Source organism: Pistacia vera, unplaced genomic scaffold, assembly GCF_008641045.1.
Source record: "Pistacia vera cultivar Batoury unplaced genomic scaffold, PisVer_v2 Contig599, whole genome shotgun sequence".
In the NCBI taxonomy this organism is placed as follows: Eukaryota; Viridiplantae; Streptophyta; class Magnoliopsida; order Sapindales; family Anacardiaceae; genus Pistacia; species Pistacia vera.
In genome coordinates this window covers 56,091-80,861 of record NW_022196444.1, presented here as the reverse complement: position 1 = coordinate 80,861, position 24,771 = coordinate 56,091, and the positions used below count along the sequence as shown (strand labels likewise).

At 35.1% G+C, this 24,771-nt stretch overlaps 1 protein-coding gene and 1 long non-coding RNA gene across 2 annotated transcripts; both read right to left on the bottom strand.

Annotated features, from left to right (window-relative positions):
• Positions 1–452: 452 nt before the first annotated feature.
• On the bottom strand, positions 453–4,137 carry LOC116110213 (receptor-like protein 7). Its single transcript, XM_031396432.1, has 2 exons — positions 974–4,137; positions 453–826 (listed from the first exon to the last, which is right to left on the bottom strand). The coding sequence occupies exon 1, from the start codon at positions 4,031–4,033 to the stop codon at positions 1,028–1,030; it is 3,006 nt and encodes a 1,001-aa protein (XP_031252292.1). The 5' UTR covers positions 4,034–4,137; the 3' UTR covers positions 453–826; positions 974–1,027.
• A 534-nt stretch (positions 4,138–4,671) lies between these two features.
• On the bottom strand, positions 4,672–6,445 carry LOC116110214. Its single transcript, XR_004124861.1, has 2 exons — positions 5,727–6,445; positions 4,672–5,527 (listed from the first exon to the last, which is right to left on the bottom strand). It is a non-coding gene; the product is annotated as an uncharacterized LOC116110214 (long non-coding RNA).
• Positions 6,446–24,771: the final 18,326 nt, after the last annotated feature.

Genomic DNA, 24,771 nt, shown 5'->3' with positions numbered 1-24,771 from the left:
AGAGCAATGATTCTAAGCTAGATTGACTACTATTAATATAGTTTGTTGTTCGGTTCATGCAGCGAAGAATGGGTGATAAGAGTCTTCATCAATAATTTAATAAGCACAAAGTCTTGGTCTACTAATAATTAGAAAACAATGACGTCTATATTAACTCCACTCTTATGTTCTTATTGACATTCATTAGTAGCTTCTATTGGATGACCTGATAGTAAAAGAGTAAAGGATGATCTAAATTAAGTTTACATACTCTCCCGAGTTCGAGTCCCACAGCCCCTAATAGGGATGTCCTAGAACTTGTAATCGACAGGTAGTTCCAGGATTCCAAAAGATTAGTTGAGGTAGTAATCTCAGATCTCTAGTATATATATGGTTTATATTTATATCATCTTATTTAAACAGAGCACAGTTGTAATTAAGGTGACAATTTTTTTATAATTGATACTATATATATATATATAGCAAATTCAATTACTTTGTAACTTATTTTTATAATTGTAAAGTAGTTAAGAAATCCATATATAGATACAAGAAACAGGGCAAGATTCAGGAGCTAGCTAGAGGGCATGAGTTCTGGCTATATATATGCATGGCTTGTTATCTTCTAAAAATCATTCAACTCATTCAATGGCTCATCAAATTAACATTCTAAAAATCTTATTAAACTCTGGCAATTACGTAACTCTTTATTAAATACTCATCTCATCGACATCATATATATTGAAGTCCAAGAGCAACATCATCTACTGTAGCAATTCTAACTCTGGCATATATAGGGTTTCTTCTCAATCGTGCTCTCACAGACCGTAGAATCATACATGAATATCTGAAAAGAACAAAAGGAAACTGATGAGTGATGATAGTTTTTCGAGTTTCTGGTGATCAAATAATTTTCCGAAATTGGCATTTAAAAAAAAAAAAAAAAAAAAAAACGCACACCGTTGTTTATAAAGAAGATTGGAACAGTACTCACCCCAGTTAGAGCATCATTCCCGCTTGGCCTCTTTCAAACATTCCTTTGCATCTTCTATTCAGATTTTCCAAGAATGCTTTTAATCATCCTTAGAAACCACTGTGGCTTTCCTGTAGAAAAAACAGTATATCCGATAAACAAGCCGAGCAACAGACCGCATCCATAACCCGTCATAATGACTTTCCAATTGAAACGGTTTGACTTATTGTGGTCTTCGTCATCATGGAATACCGATGATGATGGCTCTTCACATTTTTTCATCAATGGAAGTCCGCATAATCCCAAGTTGCCACCGAATGAATCATTTGAGAAGGTATTAAACTGGTTTCCTTGAGGAATAAGTCCCACAAGTTGGTTTTGTGACAGGTTTAACTTTGAAAGAAACGTCAAGCTTACCAACTGTGATGGAATATGTCCAACAAGCTTGTTTGAAGATAAGTCTAAGGATTCGAGAAGGGTCAAATTTCCTAATGATGAAGGTATAAGGCCTTTTAGACTGTTACGGGAAAGGTTCAGGAGTCGAAGTGACTGAAGCTCTCCGATTACTTTTGGAATCTCTCCGTCGAAGTAATTTTGTGAAAAATCAATGGAGGTAAATGTGGTAATTATTTTCTCTAGTATGATATCCCTGCCTTTTAGCGTCACCTCCACAGAATCTTGATAATACAACTTTTCACCCATGTAACTCAACTTCTTTATGGATTCGCCGTTAATCATCATAGCATTTAGATTTTCAAAGTACCTTGTAGGCAAAGGACCGCTAAATCTGTTGCTTGAGAGATCAAAGATTCTCAACATAGGGAAACAGCTATTATCACGATCAGAAGAATGCCATACAGAACCATAAAAGTTGTTGGAACGAAGAACAAGTACCTGCAATTTTGAAAGATTTTCCAGCCAATACGGGAAAGTATCATTTATTTTGTTGTTTCCAAGATCTAGAATTTCAAGCAGTGCACAGTTGATCAGAGAGCGTGGGACTGGTCCTTCTAATCCATTGTAATTCAAGTTAAGTGTTCTCAAATTACTGCCCTCTGTAAATGTTCCAGGAATTTTTCCATGCAATATGTTCTTCCGCAAATCCAATACATGAAGATTGATGCTAAAGTTTCCCAGACATTCTGGAATTTTGCCACTCAAATTGTTGTAAGAAAGATCAAGAACTTCAATAGTGCCGATATCGCAAATTGACCGAGGTATTTCACCTGACAGTTTATTGTTTGACATCAAAAACAGTGTCATGCCAAATGGTGGAATTGGAAGGGATCCTTCAATGAAGTTGGAATGTAGGTCAAGATATTGGAGATTCCATGGAAGCTGCCCTACACCTGGAAACTGCCCGACACCTTTCAGAGAGTTGTGGGAAAGATTTAGAAAAGTCAAGTTACCCATTCCCAATTCCCATAACCATGCGGGAATCTCACCCCGGATTTTGTTCGCAGAAAGTTCCAAACTATTCAGTTGGTTTTGACCTCTCAAGATGTATGGGAACTCTCTGATGTTGCAAAAAGATAGTCCTAACCTATAAAGTTTAGGAAAGGAAGAATTGGCTTTAAATGCGGTGCTCAATGACAGACTGTTTTGAGAAAGATCAAGAATTTGAAGGTTTTCCAGCTTTGCAAACATGTAAAGCTCTAGAACACCACTCAAATTGTTTGAAGAAAGTACAAGATCAGTCAGATTCTCAAGCTCAAAGATTGAATTTGGAATTGAACCATTCAGCCCATTATTATTTAACTGGATGACTCGCAATGAGTTCTGAAATTTTTCAATGTTACCCGTTAGCTGGTTGCAACTCAGGTCGATGTTGTTTAATAATGGAAGAGTATATAGCCCGGATGGTATTGTCCCATTGAGTAAGTTGGAACCTAAAGAGAGAGTGACCAGATTTTTGAGCCGACTTGCATGAGTAGGAATTGGACCGGATAGTCGATTCCAGGACACTTCAAATAAAGAAAGCTGGGTTAAGTTGAAAAATATATCAGGAATTTCACCAGTGAGACTGTTGTCTCTTAAAGTTAGATGACGCAGGTGCTCAAGATTGGAAAGTGAGGATGGGATAGAACCTGTGAAATAGTTATATGCTAGGTCCAAATAAGCAAGTTTGGTAAGATTACCAAGTGAAGCAGGAATCGAGCCATTGAAATGACAGTAGTAGAGATCCAAAGTGTTCAAGAACTTGAGAGAGCTGATTGCATCATCGGATAATTCTCCATCAAAGTTTGTGAAAGAGACATTCACAAAGCTGAGTGGGCTGCTCCAGTTACTCTTCGGAAAAACACCTGTCAAATTGATGTTAAATCCTAAATTGAGTTTTTGCAGGTTTGGTTGGTGGAAGATGTTGTCTGGAAAACGCCCTTTCAATAAACAAGATCCAAGACTCAAAGATGCCAAAGAAGAAGATAGATTTGACAAGGAATGAGGTGATACGGTAGACATGTCTACCTGATCAAGGATTAACTCTCTTAAGTTGGTCAAATTTTGAACTAGTCCTCTCAAGGCTGGTGTTTCAAGGATTACATAATTGTTAGAGAGGTCAAGTGAAACTAACTTAGACAAATGGGAGATTTCAGATGGAACTTGATCAAAAAAGTTTGAGGTAGAGAGGTTAAGGTGTGTTAAATTTGGGAAGCGATTAAAACTCGAAGATATCTGAGAGGAACTGAAATCATTGAAAGCGAGGTTCAGGCTTTGCAGATGAGGGAGAAGAAAAAGGCTACTGTTGGAAGGGATATTACCAAGAAGCCAGCTGCAACTAAGGTCGAGACCAATCACGTGACCAGTCACCCTATCACAAGTAACACCATCCCATGAGCAACAATCAGTATCCTCCTTCCAGGACTTTATTTTTGAAGAAGAAGGACACACTCCTTGACAAACGGGTTGGTCTGGGAAAGAATCACAATTGAAGGAAGAACCATTTGTGAAGGAAAAGAGTTGCTTAAATTGAAGCAATGCAGAAATCTGATCAGAAGAGCACAGTTCTCCATAGGCTAGTGGAAACAAGAACAATGAGAGGAAGGCACAGAAAAGTTTAAAAGACCATGTTAAGCAACTCATTATTAATCTCTGGTATGAAATAACAAGAACAAATGTCAGTATAAATAGATCAAGAGAATGAAGAATGAGTACTGTGCTAAAATCATCAATTAAATGAGGGAAAACTCTAGTAATTTACACCTAAGAAGTCTTGGTCGACGTTATAGAGTTCAAATATCATTTATCAAGTGGCTCCAGAGCAATTAAGAAGTGGGATACCATGAGCTTCTAAATCAAATTGGCATGGGGCCATAATGGAGAAAGATAAGGGAATACAGGATTGTGATGGTACGACGATAAAGATTTATGAAATATCATTTACAACTTCCTAAGGTTCAGAATTGTTTGAATTTAAAAGTGGGGTTGTGGTATTAATTATGAAACAGTTATAGATTGCTTTCAGTCTCATTCAATGAGGACTAATATTGCAATAGTATCATTGAGAATTTTCTACGATCTCATGGCAGCTCACCAAGGCTCTCTTTTGATGACAAATTACCAACATCTACATTGCCAGTCACTCATATTCTTATAAATTCTCAGTTCTACAAGGATTAATTTTCTATGGTAGTGAGTTGAACATGAACTTATTGTTAGCATCCAAACCATGCTAGTATTAACCATCAGAGTGTACGAGATTAACCAATAAAAATCTGTAATTTGAAGAAATTAGCTATTCTGACATATTATTTAAGGATGTACTACATAGTAATTGATTGCTTGCACTGATTAAACAAAAGAAATTAAAGATGAAGAAGATGAAGTGTAGACCTACATTGCATCACTAGTTTGCAACAATACTCGCCCAACAGAACTTCTTGGATCCACTAATTTCTTCTTCACCCACGTTTTTTGTAGGGTGTTCATCTTCAACCATCATTACAACCCACTAAGGCTTTCCTGTTGAGAACACAAGATAATCCCATGAATAATCCAAACACAATTCCACGTCCAAAGCCTATCAATACAACTTTCCAACCGAATCCATTTCAAGACTCTGCATCATCTTCTGATGTTGAGTGGTTGCTGGGTCTCATTATCAGTGCCTCATTTATTTGACAAAGGAAATCCACACAATGCCAAGTTCCCACTATATGACTTATTTGGGAACGTATCAAAGTGGTTGTCTTGAGGTATGGGTCCGCTAAGCTGGTTTGTTGACAAAATGAGAACTTGAAGAAAATTCAATCTTGTCAACTGCCACGGGATTTTCCCAGCAAACTTATTTGAAGAAAGGTCTGAGGACTCAAGAGCAATCAAATTTCCAAGTAACGATGGGATGCAACCTGTCAGATAGTTTTGAGAAAAAATTGAGGAGACGATGTGCATGAAACTTTCCAAATACTTCTGGAATCTGTCTACAAAAGTTGTTATTTGAAAAATCAACGATAGTAAAACTAGTGATAATGTTCACCGGTTGAAGCTCAAGCCCTTTCCATGTCACCATCACAGAATCTTGGTAATATTGTTCACCCACATAATTCAACTTACGCCACAACCCTGATTCATACAAGCCTAATGTTTTCCAACAAAGTCATTCATGAATATAGTATCAGCAAAAAAAAAAAAAAAAAAAAAAAAAAAAAAAAAAAAAAAAAATTCAAAGAAATAGAAGTTTATATCAAAATGATCTCCACTTGGCATATGGTACTAAAAAACGGATTTTAATAATAATTAAAAATTCTAAAATTCTTGAATGCGCATAGTTCCTTACCTGAAATCCTATATCAGAAACTCTGTACGGTTCAAAACCTCCCCTTCCTTCCAATCCTTGCCTCATGGAATCGCATAAAAATCCATTGAATCATAAACAGCAAAAACACATTAATCTGGGAATGGGAGTGGGAAGGGAATGGTAATGGGAATGCGAAACAGAATGGAAAGAAATGGGAATGGGAAAGGGAATAAGAAAGGCAATGGCAATGGTAAAGGAAAAGCGAAAAGCAATGGGAATGAGAAGGGCGAAGGGTAAAGTAATTGTAATGGGCATAGGAATGGCAATAGGAAAGGCTGAAAGGGAAAGGGAAGGGAATGGGAATCAGGAATGGGAACGAGAATGTGATTCGGAATGATAATGGGAATGGGAATGGGAGTTGGAATGGGACTGTGAACGGGAAAGGAAAAGGGAAACTAAAAAGGAATTGCAATGGGAATGGGAATGGGAAAGGAAATTAGAATGGATAGTGAATGGGAAAGTAAAAGGGAAAGGGAATTGTAAAGGGAATGGGAAAGGAGTTGTAATGGGAATGGGAATGGGAAACAAAATGGGAATGGGAACGGAAAACGAAATGGGAATGGGAAAGGGAATGGGCAATGGTCATGGTAATGGGAAAGGAAATGGGAAAAGCAATGGTCAATGGTAATGGGAAAGGGAAAGGAAAGGGGAATGGTAATGGGATGGGAAACGGAATGGAAAGGAAATGGGAATGGGAATGGGAATAGGAAAGGCAATGACAATGGGAATGGCAATGGGAATGGCAATGCGAAAAGCAATGGGGAAGGGAAAAGTAATTGTAATGGGAACGGGAAAGGGAAAGGGAAAGGAATGGGAACTGGAATGAGAATCAGGAATGGGTATCGGAATGAGAATCGAGAATGGGAACGGGAATGGGAACGGGTATGAGAAGGAGAATGAGAATGAGAATGGAATGGAAATAATTATAGAAAGTATAGACATTTTTGGCACTACTGTGCATCCTCGGCTGAGACAAAGGATCTATTGAAGAAAATTGGTTCAACCAAGGATCTATTGAAGAAAATTGGTTCAACCGCAAGCTGCTTTGAATTACCAACTCAAATTTCTTTCCATTTCCAAGCTTCCCTGTCTGTTCACAAAACCATCCAAGTGCAAATATATCTTACAAGATTCGATTTCACATGATGAGTTTAACAAGGTCAATGTATATGATTGAGTTTGACAAAGCCAATGATCAGCATAATTCTAGAACGTACACAAATATAACAGCAAGCGAATAAAAATCAAATTCTGGAAACTCAATTTGACTAGGAAACAACGTTTCAAAATTAGTATTGACTCGATTATACTTTGCACTGCAAAATAAAGCAGATAATCCTTGAAATTCAGAACTATTGGCATTTGATAATCCTTGAAATCCATACTCATATCCATACTCAAAACTCTGGTCTTGAGAACAGAGTGTTGCAGAGCTTTAAGAATGCAAGAGCAATGATTGGAGGAAGAGAAGTTGATAAGCCAATGAAAGAAGGCCCATCTTCCTATAATGATAACTTATTATGTTTCTCGGAGAGTTTTGGGGCACACCATTTTAGACACAAATCCACCTCTGCTCTCAAAAAGTTTTTCGCCAAGTGCTATTCCTTTGACAGCAAAATGTTTATGAACGTTATTTTTCACCATTGAGTGAATGAGATTAGCTAAGAATAAGTAATTGATGAGATTATCTAATTTCAAATATACATGAGGAGGATTATCTTCATATGATACACAGACACACCACAATCATGGACTACAGGATCTATGCAGCATTGGCTTTCAAGTAATTCATTGGCAGAGGCTTTAAATTGCTGATGTCTAACTGGATCAGTCGTTACTTTGGAGACATGATTAATATACTACAATGTTTATAGAAAAATACGCTGTCAACCATTGTTCACTCAAAGAACTAAGTGTATAGCCTTGATATCAATTGTTTGAAAAGTATGTCTCGCAAAAAGACCCTCCCCATCTTACCCATCGAAGGTGACTTAAAGAATTGTAGAAAAATAAATCCAAAAAGTGCAAATGCTTTAGGAAACCCACTGTCCGAAAATGTAGAGTAAATTATAGAAGCACATTCGGGAAAGATAAAAGGTTAAAAACATTGCAAAAATTAAGTCTGACCTTTATGTCTCCTTCACTGAATGCTCCCCGCATGCCATAAACAGATTCAAAATCCATACCCGGAGTCTCCAGAAAACTTGGTTTCATCATAGCAAGAGAAAAGTAAGATTTCCCACAATGTATCAAGCTACCAGCACCCAAAAATTGCTGCACTCCCCAAGGTAGTTTGACCAAACAGAGTATAAGAAGAGTCCCATAAATTCAAGCAGATACACCATGAAGTTATTGAATACACAAAATAAACTAAATATTAAAAATCAAACTTGACCTTATTTTCTTTGAATCAAGAAACCCAGCTTTAATCAAAGTTTAATAGTAAATGAACTTACTCAGAGCTTTAATCAAAGTTTAGCAGTAAATGAACTCATTTGCTGATTCAGCCACTGCTAGGGCTGCCGGTGCAGCCACTGCTAGGGCTGCCGTAACAAATAAATCAAAGCACCTGATTGTTTGGAAATGCTCTAGGATGATCATTTTCAGAACATGTTGATCATCCCAATGTTCCCAGGCTTGGATCAAAACTGGATCATATGGACTTAGCAAAAAGCAAGAAAAAAATAACCTAAATATAAAAATCAAACTGACCTTATGTCTTGAATCAAGAAACCCAAAAAGCTGTGCTGCAACTGGATCAGATTTCACTTTCCAGATTGCAATTATTGTAATTCATTGATTTAGCATGGAGGGACCAACCACAACAATCAGGTCAAATCATGAAAAACCAAAGACATGCAAGAGGAGTGAAATTCCTGGAAGTTAAGCCCAAAGAAAGGAAAAAAACTCAACCCAAAATCTAACAAACCCACCTCAATGTAGGATGCAGCAGCGGCAGAGTGCTTCTCATTTGTTCTAGCAAAATATATCCAAAAAGACTGATCACCATTCAAAAAAAGCCACCGGGTGCATCAATAGTGGAGGACATGCAAACAGAAAACACAACATCAATTAAGTTGCAAAAAGATGAATGACATATGAATTGATAAAAATCTATCCTCCTTTGCATTTCTTTTCAGAATCATTTTTTTCTATGAAAATTATCTTGTGAACAAGATAAGAAATGTAAACTCATGTATTACTCAAAACTCACTTTCTTTTCTCTTTTCCCTCCGCAGAACAGTTCTCCGTCCCTTTTTTTTTTTTTTTCCCGAATCGTCTCACATCTTGATCTTAATGGGCTTCCGGGTTTAAAGCCTGTAAGTTTTTGGGTCAAAGACAGGTGAGTTTGTTTGAGCGGACAGTACCATTGGGGTGTGTTACGGAATTCAGAGTTAAGACTACCTAGGAATAAGAATTAAGACAACCTAGGTACGATTAATTTATACCATATATATGACTTTATTTTTTATTATTTATTTATTTATTTTGATTCAATAAGACTACTTGATTACTAGGTTGTGTGAGAAAGTTAAATAAAGAAATCATAAAATCCAATAAATTTAAGTATAATGCAATTATAATTATCATATTAAATAACATTAATGTATATAACTTAAAAAATGAAGTTATATCAAGTAAGACATCACAAATGATGTTTGGTTACTTATATATAAAATTCAATTTCAATTTCAGATAATACCTAAAAAACATATTTTCATGAAAATATTCCCTTAACTGTAACAATAAGAAATAAGATGATTAATACTATTAAAATGTACAAGAAAATGAGAAAGTACCACATAAACCTGACAAGCTTCTGATGCAAGCAATAATGTTAGACTATAAAGAAATCTTCAAAGATTGATGTGCAAAGTGATGTGACAGAAAATGATTGGAAGAGTAAATACAAAAAATTATACTTATTATATTTACTCTTTCATTTATTTTGTCCATCAGTTTATATAAAAAATTTTGTTAGATTTCGGTTCACAGCAATCGTGCGTGTTTTGACGGTTTTTTACTACTAGCTAGCGATGGTGGCTGGCAGTCAGCTGTCCTTTTGGGTGATTGAAATGTTTTGAGTTTATTTAAGGTGGAATAGTCACTCTGCTAAGGATTAATCTTTTGGGTTTCTGAGTAGCAACATTTCTTCTCTCATTTTTTTTTTTCTAAGCACTAAGAGTTGTTGCAATATTTGAACACGATTAGAGAACAAACTTTTTAGAATGTCGCGGTATAGTCAAACTATTTACAAGGAAACAAGTTGAAACAGAAGAAAAAAGAAATGCAGAAAATTGTTGTGAGAGATGAGAAGTAAAGATGAAATTAATGTCCATCTAAATTAAAAGAGAAGGAAAGCCTTAGTCATGCATTAGTGCGGTGTATAGTGAACTCCATCAAGTTTTGGTAACTAGAGTCTTGGTCATGCATTAGCGAGGACTAGAACACTGTGCCCAAAGCCAAGCAAGAAGAAGAAGGCAAGCCATTGAAGAGCTTGCACAAAGCACAAACTATTTTGCTCCTTACCCATTATTGATTAATGTAAACCAATCCAAATGAATCACTTTGGTAGCCATTATTAAGCAAGATTAAATTGATTAGCTCTTGTTTGCATTGAACATTCTGTAAATTATTCTTTTAATTCATTCAAGATTTTGATATGGACAACCCAACTGCATTGATGAAGTCATTTTCTGGTGAGTTTTCATGAGAAATTATTTATAGAATTTTTTGTTTCTTAATTGCTAACTATTCAATTCAACTTATTCAGCAGCCTTCTTCTACTGCTTCTTCTGCCTTCTGGTAGGCTTGTTATAAGCTTCTTCTATTTGGACTTTTTTTTGTCCATGACCTTATTATTTTAAGATCTTGGTTGTTTAAGGAGTCAAAACACAGCTTTCATTTCTGTAGAGATAGTAGTTGATTTTGGCTTTTACACAGTAAGAAGCAATACTTGATTTCAGGACCCAATCAATGATACTTTTTGTAAAATGAAATAAATAAATTGAATTCTATATTTTTAAGGATTTGAACCCCTAATTTATGACATATTTAAAATTTCTCATTAATTTTTTAATTTAATTTTATTTTCAATGATTTTTAATAGGTCACCCATCAACACCAAATTCTCAGTCTTGGACCTAGACTTACAGCCATTAGTGAATGCAAACCAATATAAAATCCCCATTGAGCCAATTCAAATGCTTTGGGCTCACATGAGAAAGATCTATAAAAGACAATTGTTTCTTAAACTTTGGTCTTGAGAACAGAGTGTTGCAGAGTTTTGAGAAGCAAGAGCATAATGGAGGAAAGAGGTTGATAAACAAGGAAAGAAAGCCCATCTTCTTTGTGTGAAATCTAAAGAACTGATACGGTTATAAGTAGACGAAAATGGAGAGTCGAGGTTGGGTACAACATTTCGCGGTGTAGTCAGACTATTACAGGGAAACAAAATTGAAACTGCATAAAATTGTGTAAGAGATGAAATTAAGTCTTCTATAAAAAAAGAGTAGGAAAGTCTTGGTCATGCACTAGCGAGGACTAGTGCATCAACTTGTCTTGGCATCCACTGGTAATAGTAAATCAAATTATAGAAGATTTCGGTGTCCAACATATAATGATAACTTATTATGTTTCTTGGTAAAAGGTAATTAGTTTATCGGAGAGTTTGGGGCACACCCAGTGGAGTAGTATGCTTTTCGCACCAAGTGTTGTTCCAATGACAGCAAAATTTTTATGAATGTAACTTTGAAGATAATGAGTTGAACATAAACTCATTAACAAGTATGTAAACCATGTTCAAACATAACAATTGAATGCTTGCACTGAAGAAAACATAAGATTAAAAACAAGAAAAGAACATGTTAACATATTATCAGCAAGAAAATAAAGGAACATTGGTTTTCCAGTTTGCAGCAATACTAACCAACAGAACTTCTTGGATGCACTAACTTCATCTTCCTCCACGTTTGTTCTTCAGCCTTCTCCCTTTCTTGGGTGTCCTCCTTCAACCATCCTTATAACCCACTGAGGCTTTCCTGTTGAGAAACAAGATATCCCATCGTCACCCCTAATACCATCACATCCATACCCCATCAATACCACTTTCCAACCGAATCCACTTGAGGACTCTGCATCATTCTAATGTTGATGGTGGGTTGCTGTTTCCCATCATCAGTGCCACATTTTGTGACAAAGGAAATCCACATAATGCCAAATTCCATCATATGAATTATTTGAGAAGGTATCAAGTGGTTAGCTCCAGGTACAGGTCCGCTGAGTCGGTTTTGAGATAAGTTTAGCCATCCAAGAAAATTTATATTTGCCAACTGCCATGGAATTTTCCCAGTAAGCTTGTTGGAAGAGAGGTCTAACGATTCAAGGGCAGCAAATTTCCAAAAGATGATGGAATACAACCTGATAGATTGTTATGAGAAAGATTGAGAAGATGAAGTGCATGAAGGTTTCCAATACTCCTGGAATCTCTCCATGGAAGTAATTGTTTGAAAAATCAATGGTGGTGCAAGTAGTGATAATTCTCTCTAGTTGAATTTCATGCCCTTTCCAGTCAAGATAACAGTCTTGATAATAATCTTCACCCATAATTTCAACTCCCTTTCATCTTCACCGACATCCATCATGGCTTCAAGGTTTTTGAAATAACATAGTAGGCAAAAAATTGTTGAAGCTTGTTGTGAGAGATCAAAGATTCTCAACTTTGGAAAACACTTGTGTCTTGGAACAATCCCGTATAGGAACCAAAACTCGTAGCTCTGGAAGATTTCCCAACCAATATGGGAATGTATCATTTATCTTGTTGTTTCCAAGATCTAGAACTTCGAGATTTGAACAGTTGAGCAAAGATCGTGGAACTGGTCCTTCCAACCCATTGTCGTTCAAGTTAAGGTCCTGTAAACATTTCCCTTGGCAAATGTTCCAGGAATGGAGCCATAAAAGCTATTCTTCCGCAAATCCAACACATGAAGACTGCTAAAATTTCCCATACACTCTGGAATTATACCACTTAACCTATTATTTGAAAGATCTAAAATTTCTACATAGCTCATATTACAGATCAAGTGAGGTATCTCCCCAGTCAATTCGTTCTTTGACAACAAAAATAATCCCAAGTAGGGTGGTGGAATTGGAATTGGTCCCTGGAGCAAGTTGGAATGAAGGTCTAGATATCTCAAATTTTTCCATGGAAGCTGCTCCATGCTTGTCAGGTAGTTGTGGGAAAGATTTAACCAGCGCAAACTATCCTGACTAGTGTTCCACATCCAGTTGGGAACTTGACCATGGATGTTATTTTCAGAAAGATCTAGCTCAACTAAGTGGTCTAGACTTCTTAAGATGCCTGGGAATTCACTTATGTTACAAGAGGATAATCGCAAAGAAGCAAGTTGCGAGAAGGATGAATTGGCTATGAATTTGGTGCTAACAGATAAACTGTTATGAGAAAGATCAAGGATTTTAAGATTTTTGAGCTTTGAAAACATGTGAAGCTCTACAATTCCACTTAAATTGTTTGAAGAAAGAGAGAGATAAAATAGATCAAGTTCAAAGATTGAACTTGGAATTGAGCCATGCAGTCTATTATCATCGATTGAAATCCATTGCAATGAATTACTCTGAAATTGATCAATATGGCCAATTAATTGGTTATATCCAAGATCCATCATCTTCAAAAAAGGATGAGTAAATAACCAAGATGGTATTGTTCCATTGAGAGAGTTATCGGATAATGAAATGACAACCAAATTTCGAAGTCCGCCTGCATGAGAAGGAATTTGACCAGATAGTTGATTCCCTGAGAGCTTTAAATGGGAAAGTTGACTAAAGTTGATGAAAATATCTGGAAACTCACCAACAAAGTTATTCATTGAAAGATCAAAACGACGGAGCTGGACAAGATTTGACAGAAATGATGGGATATGACCACTGAAATTGTTACTTGAGAGACTCAAGTAAGTAAGTTGTGTAAGGTTGCCAAGCGACATAGGAATTGACCCCACTATATTGCAGTTATAGAGACACAAATGGTATAAAGACATGAGATCGCCGATTGAGTTAGGTAATTCCCCAGACAAACTCATATCAGAAACATCCATAAACTTAAGGGGGCTACTCCAGTTAACCTTAGGAAAAACACCTGTCAAGTTGAGGTTACCTCTTAAACTAAGGAACTGCAGATTTGGTGAGCAAAAGATGTGATCTGGGATGTTCCCTTGTAATCCACAATCATTAAGGCTCAGAGAAGTCAGAGAATAAGACAGATTGGTCAAGAAACTAGGTACTATTGTAGACATATCCACATGATCAAGAAGAAGTTCTGTTAGTTCAGTCAGATTTTGAACTAACCCTTGAAAAACAGTTGTTTCAAGGCTCATGAGGGAATTTACTTCTGAGGAAGATACTTCAAAAAAGAAATCAGATACAGAGAGGTCAAGAGAAACCAAATTAGACAAATGGGAGATCTCAGTTGGAATTTTACCACTAAAGTTTGAATTGGAGAGATTGAGGTGCGTCAAACTAGGTAATTGCCTGAAATCAGAAGAAACTTGAGAGAGATTGAAATCATTGAAAGCAAGGTTGAGCCTTTGCAGATGATGAAGGAGAAAGAGGCTACTGTTGGAAGGAATGTCGCCATGAAGCCACCCACAACTAAGGTCAAGGGCAATTACATGACCAGTTAAATTATCACAAGTGACACCATCCCATGAGCAGCAATCAGTATCCTCTTTCCAAGACATTGATTTTTGATAAGGAGGACATCTTCCATCACAATATGGTGGGATCTCACTGAACCGAGAGGATCTTTCTCTAAACCAATCACAATCGTAGTTGGAAAGAAAATTCTTGTAAGAAAAGTGTTGCTTAAATTGGAGCAATGCAATACTCTGGTCATAAGAGCAAAGTGTTGCCGAAGTTTGAGAAAATAAGAGCAATAATTGGAGGAAGAGAAGTTGATAAGCCAATGTTAGGCAACCCATCTTCTTTGCTTGTGAAATCTAAAGAACTGATACTGCTATAAATAGAAGAGAAATGGGGGGGTTTGTAATAATAGACCATATTGACAAATAATAAATAAAGAAAGAAAACAATTTAATGCTTGAAGTAACTTTCTATTTAGCTGTACTCTCTTTCCTCTAGTTTAACGTATCTTGAGAATTATAGGTTGTTCTTAGGCTCACGCAGTGAAGAATTGGTGATGAGACTTCAATAATTTAATTAGAAGTCTTGGTCTACAATATTCTCTATATTAATTGTTTACCCCATGAGTATTGTGAAACTAACATGGGAAGTCATGGAACATGCTTCATCATAATGTGAACCCACCAAGAAAACTTTCTTGTAATTTTTCAAAAATGTGAATCTCAAGGATGACATTTGATGATTACAGATTTAGAAATTAAAGGATTCGCAATGTTGGATTATATGTGAAAGTAGAGTGGTACGATTGAGTGGTTGTTACGGGCTACGACCCCTGCATTGCAGGAAAACAGTGCAGTCTGTCACGAGAGAAGGGGATTCTGCTTTGATTTGCTTTGCAAGATGGGGATACTGACATAACAGCTCTCTAATTTAATAGAGATTGTGCGAGTTCCACAAGCATGCAAGGTATAAACTAATTTTTAATATGTCTAAATCCTATTAGAAAATATAAACATGACCACTTCCAGAAACAGAAAATTGATTTTTCATTAAGTATTTAGAACATAAAGTCTGTAAGGTTGAACACTGGATATGGCAACTGAATACTGAAATTAATGAACATTAAGTATTAGATCAATTAATTCATTGAGGTTACCAAAAACATCAGTTTTTCAACAATCTTGAAATGTGAAACTTGGATAGTGATGAATTATGGGCGAAATCTTGATGGGAAATTTAGAACATCAATTTTGGTGATCGAAAAACAACTTTTTTTAAAGTGGGAACGAACATGCGTCAATTGAAAAATGAAACTTTGATAAACCCCAGCGAAAGTACTAATTAGAGAAGATACAAACCCATGGTTTATAAGTCAAGAATTAATAGGATCGGAATTTCGGTGAAAATTTGAGAAACGAAAAATTGATGGAAAAAACACTTGTCGTGTTAGATAACGGATTAACAGCTTCATTTGCCCGTTAGGTAACAGTGACTTTCGCCATTAGATAACGGTATATTTTACTGTTAGTTAATGGTAGCGTTTGCCTAAATCTAACTGATATGGGGCCTTAAAAAATAGCTATAGGAATTACTGACTGTAATATTCTTTCTAGCCAATAGTTCTTTGGAAAAATATAAGTAAAACTCACTAAACATATTATAGAAAATATATATGTATATGAATATGAAATAGAGGGTCCATAAATAATTTTTTTCTTTATATACAAATCTTTACAGTCACAAAAATAAACTCAAAATACAATTGGACAGTGTTGCCTTTCTCCTCCGCTACTTCACGTTCCATCCGACCGCTGAAACAATGAAATCAATGGAGTGAACACTAATTGATCAGTAAGTAAACCCACAATACCTCTATTTTTTCTTCGTTACTCCGATTCTAGATTAACGTTGTTTAATAGTCTTTGTTTTTTTTTTATATATCTTTTGTTTTTAAGCTCATGCAGTGGGGAATGGGTTACACGACTTCAATAATTTAAACATAGGTCTTCATCTACTAACTAGAAACAATAATGTTTTATTAAGAAATTCAACTTTGTAATGCTTCAAGTCATTTTCTCAATTGTAAGTTTCTTATTTCTATTGTATGGTCACTCTTGAAATAATGTAATTCAAACAGTAAGTCACACGCCGAAGCAAAAGTCTAGGTGATCACAACTGTTGTGAAAGAGAAAATAGATGAATAGATGATAGGTAAATCTGTGGTTATTGTTATTCCTTCTCATGATGTTCACTTTTGTGGATTAATTCATCCTCATGCATGAATGTACATAAATAAGGTGTAAGGAACTTTGGTCGGTTTCTTTTTTAGCATGTATGCTTAAGTCCATGCTTGGGCTTCCATAGCCTTCAGATATATAGATATTCATGAAATAAAGTGTACGGAAAATAAAGAATATAGACATAGAGTAATCCTAGGCTTCTTGTATCTCCTTTCTGAAATTAGTTTCAACAAAGATCCTCTGTAACTCAGATTATTTCTGTCACCGTAGCTTTCCCATCATCAAAACAATTGTTACTACTAATTGCATAATTTCTGATGCTGCTTAAAATCATAAATTAGAACTCAGCACTGCTGTCCAAAATCACCAAGCCAGAAATAAAGATGCATCTGGTAAACTGAGAATCTGAAATATACTACAGAACTAACATATTTCTTCCGAAAGAACAAATAGAGGACTACAGAAATAGTGAGGAATTGAACATTTCACTATCAATGCTCAGAAATTTTACATGTCACTGTTTCCCCTTCCACTTTGTTACAAATATCATCCATTCTTTCTTCATTCTCTGCTGGAGTCATCGACAATTATGGTTTACATATCTTGAGAATGATAGCTTGTTCTTTAGCTCTTGCAGTGTGGAGCGGGCTACAAGACTTTTCCAATAATTTAATTATAAGTCTTGGTCCACTAACTAGAAAACAATAATTTCTAGGCTAATTTCCAGTCTCACTTTTTGACTTGATTTGTGTGCACTGATTGTTTTATATAGAAAAATAATATTGAGATAATCTGATTTGAACAGTACAAGTCGCACACCGAAGCAAAAGTGGAAATGATCATAGATGTTTCGAAAGAGAATATAGATGGTTTTAAGATGATAAGGTTGACATGTATATCGTTAATGTTATTGCTTGAAATTCAGTACACAATTCTTTTTTATATTTCCCCTGTTTCTATCTATTTTCTGAGTTAAAGGTTACATTTCTATGACCGCAAATGTTTATGAACTTAAAATTTTGAAGGTAAACAGTTGAACATTATCTCATTATTAACATCTGATTCTAAGCTAGATCACAAATGTCATTTTCCAAGTGGTGCCAAAGTAATTAATTCTGCAATCTTATTATTGACTGGGATGCTGATGGAGATATGTTATGCAGGAATTAATGCTGTTTAATATTCTTTGTTTTAGTTTATAGCTTTTGTTTTTAAGCTCATGCAGTGGGGAACGGGTTACACGATTTCTCCAATAATTTAAACATAAGTCTTCGTCTACTACCTAGAAACAATAATGTTTTATTAAGAAAATCAACTTTGTAATGCTTCAAGCTATTTTCTCAGTTGTAATTTTCTTATTTCCATTGTATGGTCACTATTGAAATAATGTAATTTAAACAGTAAGTCACACGCCAAAGCAAAAGTCTAAGTGATCAAAGCTGTTGTGAAAGAGAAAATAGATGAATAGATGATAGGTAAATATGTGGTTATTGTTATTCCATTTCATGATGTTCACTTTTGTGGATTAATTCATCGTCGTGCATGAATCTACATAAACCACTTATTAAGTATGTGTTCTGCCAAAGAGAATACTATGATTTAGCAGGCGGGCAGACCCCTTTTTTATGGTGATTACAGATGTTTGACATGGATATTATTAATCGTGCAGGTGATAAGAAGAACAAAGTGCAACCTTAATTTGGTAATCAAACGAGATTTTAGTCATTTAATTTTAAATAAGTAAGCTTACTTGAAGAAGAAGAAAGTTTGAACAAGATGGTGATAATCTGATGGATGTTACACTTGCCGTGCAGCGTGTAACTTCTGGGTACATGAAGATTGGGATAGAGTACTCCTCCGGCAATTTAATTAGCATAAAGTCTTGGTCTCACTACAAGAAAACAATAATGTCTCCGTTAAATCTATTCTCTCATTCTCATTCACATACAATTCATTTTAAAAAGAAAAAAACAGAACCTCCTTGATGTCACTTCCTTAGTTGTAATCTCTTATCTCTAGTATATGGTATATATTTATATCATCTTGTTTCTTGATATTTTACTTTTTTTTTTTTTTTTAAATATTGGAAAACTCTAGTAATTTACACCTAAGAAGTCTTGGTCGACGTTATAGGGTCCAAATATCATGGGATACCATGAGCTTCTCAATCAAATTGGCATGAGGCCATAAATGAAAGAAGACAAGGGACATGGAAATTGATATAGGATTGTGATGGTACGATGATAAAGATTTATGAAATATCATTTACAACTTCCGAAGTTTCAGAATTGTTTGAATTTAAAAGTGGGGTTGTGGTATTAATTATGGAACAGTTATAGATTGCTTTCAGTCTCATTCAATGAGGACTGATATTCCAGTAGTATCATTGAGAATTTTCTACGATCTCATGGCAGCTGACCAGGGCTCTCTTTTGACGACAAATTACCAACATCTACATTGCCAGTCACTCATATTCTGATAAATTCTCAGTTCTACAAGGATTAATTTTCTATGGTAGTGAGTTGAACATGAACTTATTGCTAGCATCCAAACCATGCTAATTTTAACCATCGAGTGAATGAGATTAACCAATAAAAATCTGTAATTTGAAGAAATTAGCTATTCTGAAAGCATACATGAGGAGGATACAAAAGAGTCAAGACTGACATATTATTTAAGGATGTACTACATAGTAATTGATTGCTTGCACTGATTAAACAAAAGAAATTAAAGATGGCTACTATATATTATCAACAGGGCAGAAGATGAAGTGTAGACCTATCAACACAACTTTCCAACCGAATCCATTTCAAGACTCTGCTTCATCTTCTGATGTTGAGACTTCAGGGTGGTTGCTGGGTCTCATTATCATGGGTTTGTTATAATGGGTCTCATTATCAAGACTCTACTTCATCTGCATCTCTTTCTTCATTTGAATCCTTTAAAAATGGGCTTATGGGCTCTTAACCCCATATGCAGTTTTAGTGTTATAATGGACCTTATCGGTTTGTTAAAAATAAATATATTTTAATTAAATAAAATTTATTTATGTCACTTCTATTATAATAATGCTATACGTACTCACAAGCTTACTAACAGTCTTATTATCTTTATTAAAATTACATATGGTACACGTACTATGCGTATAGTATCCCTATTATGCGTTTTATTTACAAAGGATGGTAAGATTGTAAATAAGTATAACATTACTCCTTCTATTATTGTTATAAACGGTGCTAAAACAAAAATCACAATTATAATAAACCTCAGTTGTTAAACTACAATTTAGTGGGAAAGGGAAAGGCAAAGGGAATTGTAATGGGAAAGGGAAAGGGAAGGGGAATGGGAAAGGGAGTTGGAATGGGACTGTGAACGGGAGAGGAAAAGGGAAACTAAAAAGGAATTGTAATGGGAATTAAAAAGGGAAGGGGAATGGGAATGGGAAAGGAGATAGGAAAGGAAATGGTAATGGTAATGGGATGGGAATGGGAATGGAAAAAAGCAATGGTCATGGTAATGGGAAAGGAAATGGGAAAAGCAATGGCTAATGGTAATGGAATGGAAAAGGCAATGGTAATGGGAATGGGAATGGGAAAGGGAAGTGAATGGTAACGGGAATGCGAAACGGAATGGAAAGAATGTGAAAAGCAATGGGAATGAGAAGGGGGAAGGGAAAAATAATTGTAATGGGCATAGGAATGGGAATGGGAATGGGAAGGGAATGGGAATGGGAATGGGAATGGGAAGGGAATGGGAATGAGAATGAGAATGTGATTCGGAATGATAATGGGAATGGAAATAATTATAGAAAGCATTGACATTTTTGGCAATAGTCTGCATCCTCGAGCCGGATCAAAGGATCTATTGAAGAAAATTAGTCCAACCGCAAGTTGTTTTGAATTACCATCTCAAATTTCTTTCCATTTCCAAGCTTCTAAAAGCAGTCCAAGTGCAAAATATCTTACAAGATCCCATTTCACATGATTGAGTCTAACAAAGTCAATGATCAGCAAAATTCTAGAACGTACACCAATATAACAAAAAGCTAATAAAAATCAACTTTCAAAGAAATTGATTTTTATTTCTCATCAAATTCTGGAAAATCAATTTGACTAGGAAACAAAATTTCAAAAATAATATTGATTAGATTATACTTTATACTCCGAAATAATTTCATATTGATTCTATTATAGAAAATTAAATTAAGGAAACAACATTATTGAATTTTCAAGGGAAATTCAATCATATAGAACCCTTTTTTTTTTTTTTTTTTTTAGAAAAAGGGTTATTAGTAAATAGTAAATATTTATGAGTTTTATTTTTCACCATTGAGTGAATGAGATTAGCTAAGAATCAGCAATTTTTTTTTTCATAGGTAATTTTATCGGTTTATATTTCGATGAATGTGAAGGGACTAACACCAATTTTTATATATTTATACAATTGTTATTTATTTCAATAAATGTAAAATGACTAATATGAATCTTTATATCTTTTTATTTAAACCTTTAGAATGGCAATGCAATACCACTATATAATTCTTATTAATATTTATCATTAATACTTTACAAATATCAAACACTAATTAAAATCCTACACATTAAAATTATCTAAATTTTATTTATTAATGAAATTGCCTAAAAAATTAATAATAATATTCACTCTTGGTTTACATAAACTCTATTTCATTAGTTTTTTAACAACTCATCGTTACAATGAAGTTGGTTTATCCCTAAACAGAGAGGAAGTGTTCAATTTGGCTTTAAAGTATGAAAGTGATTAAACAGAGGTCATGAAAGTGATTAAACAGTAAACAGAGGCCTAAGAGAAACAAATTTAAGGTTTAGTATGTGAATATCAATCTTGAAATTATTTTATTCACCTCTTATGTTTTAAAAAAAATGAATGGGTGGTATAGAGAGGGAAAGTAAGAATGAACAGAGTGAAGTTCCATCATCCTCATCAAATGTACAATAAATTCCCATTTCATAAACTTGTAGAACAGTTTTACACAAATACAAACTTTCTGCATTCTCTGTATCTTGACCTCTTGAATCTTGAAAACTTCAAATTTTCATTGCCAATTTCTGAAACGTAGAGTTAGTTACATCCTTTGTTGCGTTGGAATCATCCATCGTGGCGTGAATTTACAAATAGTGTCCTTGAAATCTACACCAAGTACCAAACATAAAGAATTTAAATTGCTGAGGAGGTCCGCTACCTTTCTTCAAACAGTTTATCTGACAATAAGAGATCGACTACTTCTGTTGGAGTTGGGAGGGGGGGTCTTGTTTATTTAGCATTACCTCTTTAGGCTTTCCACTAATTCTCTTTGCCAGGCTTCACCACACTCATTCTTTGCATTACACTTCATAAGACCTAGCTATTTCATTGACTGTCTGCAAGAGCCTTCCTGCAAGCATAATGAACAAAGACATGGTAAAGAGTCTTCCATAGAGTCTGTTGCCATAAGTAACGCGAATCTATGTTGCTAAGTTAAGAAGAGACACGTGCATACACATGCTAAAAGTTCACATAGAATTGTAGTTTCTTTTTTGCCATAACAAAAATAATCTATGGAAAAAGCAAAGAGACTAAGTATTACTAATCAATCTTACTTGATTTTTCTGCCAAAGTTCCTTTTTGTCTTTTTATTTCTGTATCTGGAAAGCTTTTCCTTGAGGTCCTTAGTAGGGCAGGTGGTGATCATCACAGGCCGTTCACGAGGAGAGTGGAAGAAGCTCATATTGCCATTACCAAGAGTCTGTCATAAAAACTCAGTATCAATGACCCAGTACTCGGTGGGTCATGCCACACATATGAGCAAGGAGAATACAAAGATGCCAACAAATGAGCCACGTTGCCTACAGCAAGACCTCTAATAAGGAGTAAATGTTGTCAATAAGTGGTCTAGAATTTACAGAGGAAAAAGATTTAACCCGACTCCATCCATGGGCAGAAAGATTAAAAAACCTATTAAACAGAAAGGTCTATCCTGTGGTAGTTTCATCTTCTTATGATACACAGACACACGACAGTCATGGACTACAGGATCTATTCAGCATTGGCTTTCAAGTAATTCATTGGCAGAGGCTTTAATTGCTGATGTCTAACTGGATAAGTTGTTACTTTGAAGACATAATTAATATACTACAATGTTTATAGAAAAATACGCTGTCAACCATTGTTCACCCAAAGAACTAAGTGTATAGCCTTGATATCAATTGTTGGAAAAGTAAGTCTCGCAAAAAGACCCTTCCCATCTTACCCATCTAAGGTGACTTAAAGAATTGTAGAAAAATAAATCCAAAAATGCAAATGCTTTAGGAAAGCCACTGTCCGAACATGTAGAGTAAATTATAGAAGCACATTCGGGAAAGATAAAAGGTTAAAAACATTGCAAAAATTAAGTCTGACCTTTATGTCTCCTTGACTGAATGCTCCCCGCATGCCATAAACAGATTCAAAATCCATACCCGGAGTCTCCAGAAAACTTGGTTTCATCATAGCAAGAGAAAAGTAAGATTTCCCACAATGTATCAAGCTACCAGCACCCAAAAATTGCTCCACTCCCCAAGGTAGTTTGACCAAACAAAGTATAAGAAGAGTCCCATAAATTCAAGCAGATACACCATGAAGTTATTGAATACACAAAATAAACTAAATATTAAAAATCAAACTTGACCTTATTTTCTTTGAATCAAGAAACCCAGCTTTAATCAAAGTTTAATAGTAAATGAACTTACTCAGAGCTTTAATCAAAGTTTAGCAGTAAATGAACTCATTTGCTAATTCAGCCACTGCTAGGGCTGCCGCAACCTATAAAACATAGTAGGCACTTTGTTAAGAAGCAGATCAAAGATTGGCAGATGAACAAAATATATCAATAAAATAAATCTCTATTTACCTGAACTAATAGACTCCGTGCTTCGTCAAAATTCAGGAGCACAAAGCTTTCAAGATCCTTACCCCCGTTTTATAAAACAAACAAAGCAAAGTGATGAAATAGAGTTAATAAAATAATAATAATAATAAAGGGCTTAAAACGTAAACTGAACAGGAAACATAATCTTTTCTTTTGATCAATGATATCAAAAGCAACCTGATTGTTTGGAAATGCTCTAGGATGATCATTTTCAGAAACATGTTGATCATCCCAATGTTCCCAGGCTTGATCAAAACTGGATCATAGGGACCATAGCAAAAAGCAAGAAAACAATAGACTAAATATTAAAAATCAAACTTTACCTTATTTTCTTTGAATCAAGAAACCCAAAAAGCTGTGCTGCAACTGGATCAGATTTCACTTTCCAGATTGCAATTATTGTAATTGATTCTGATTTAGCATGGAGGGACCAACCACAACAATTAGGTCAAATCACGAAAAACCAAAGACATGCAAGAGAGTGAAATTTATGGAAGCTAAGCCCAAAGAAAGGAAAAAAACTCAACCCAAAATCTCACAAACCCACTCAATGTAGGAATGCAGCAGCGGCAGAGTGCTTCATTTGTTCTAGCAATAAATATATCCAAAAAGACTGATCACCATTCAAATAAAAAGCCACCAGATGGATCAATAGTTAAAGGACATGCAAACAGAAACACAACATCAATTAAGTTGCAAAATGATGAATGAGACATGAATAGATAAAAATCTATCCTCTGCATTTCTTTCAGTAATCCTACCTACAGGATCTGTAGATACTTTCCCTTCAGCTTGAAATGCCTTTGCCGAAGTATGCAATTTTCTCTTCATAAGGTAATCGTATATATCACATCCAACCTATTGACCAAAAGAACAAAAATCACCACCAGTCACAAAATTCAGTCTTAATTTACAAAATAACTGGAAGTATAAATGCTTCATATGGTATATAATGTATGACGTAAAATCTTAAGTTGATAGAAGCCCACTGTTCAGATGAGGAAATGCAGAGTTTAAGAAGAAAGAGAGATTTTGTTATCAAAACCTGGAGATATAAACTGCACAGAACTACAGCCAATGCAAGTTTCAATTCAGTTCAGATAAAACTTTTCCTATTATGGAACCAAACAACTCACTCTTATATTAGAGTTTTATATGCCTATATTCCTATCAATTTGCTCCGCGTTAATTAAATATAAAG

Excerpts from the sequence above, each read along its gene's own strand:
- LOC116110213 (XM_031396432.1), bottom strand. The coding sequence starts at position 4,033 with ATGAGTTGCTTAACATGGTCTTTTAAACTTTTCTGTGCCTTCCTCTCA.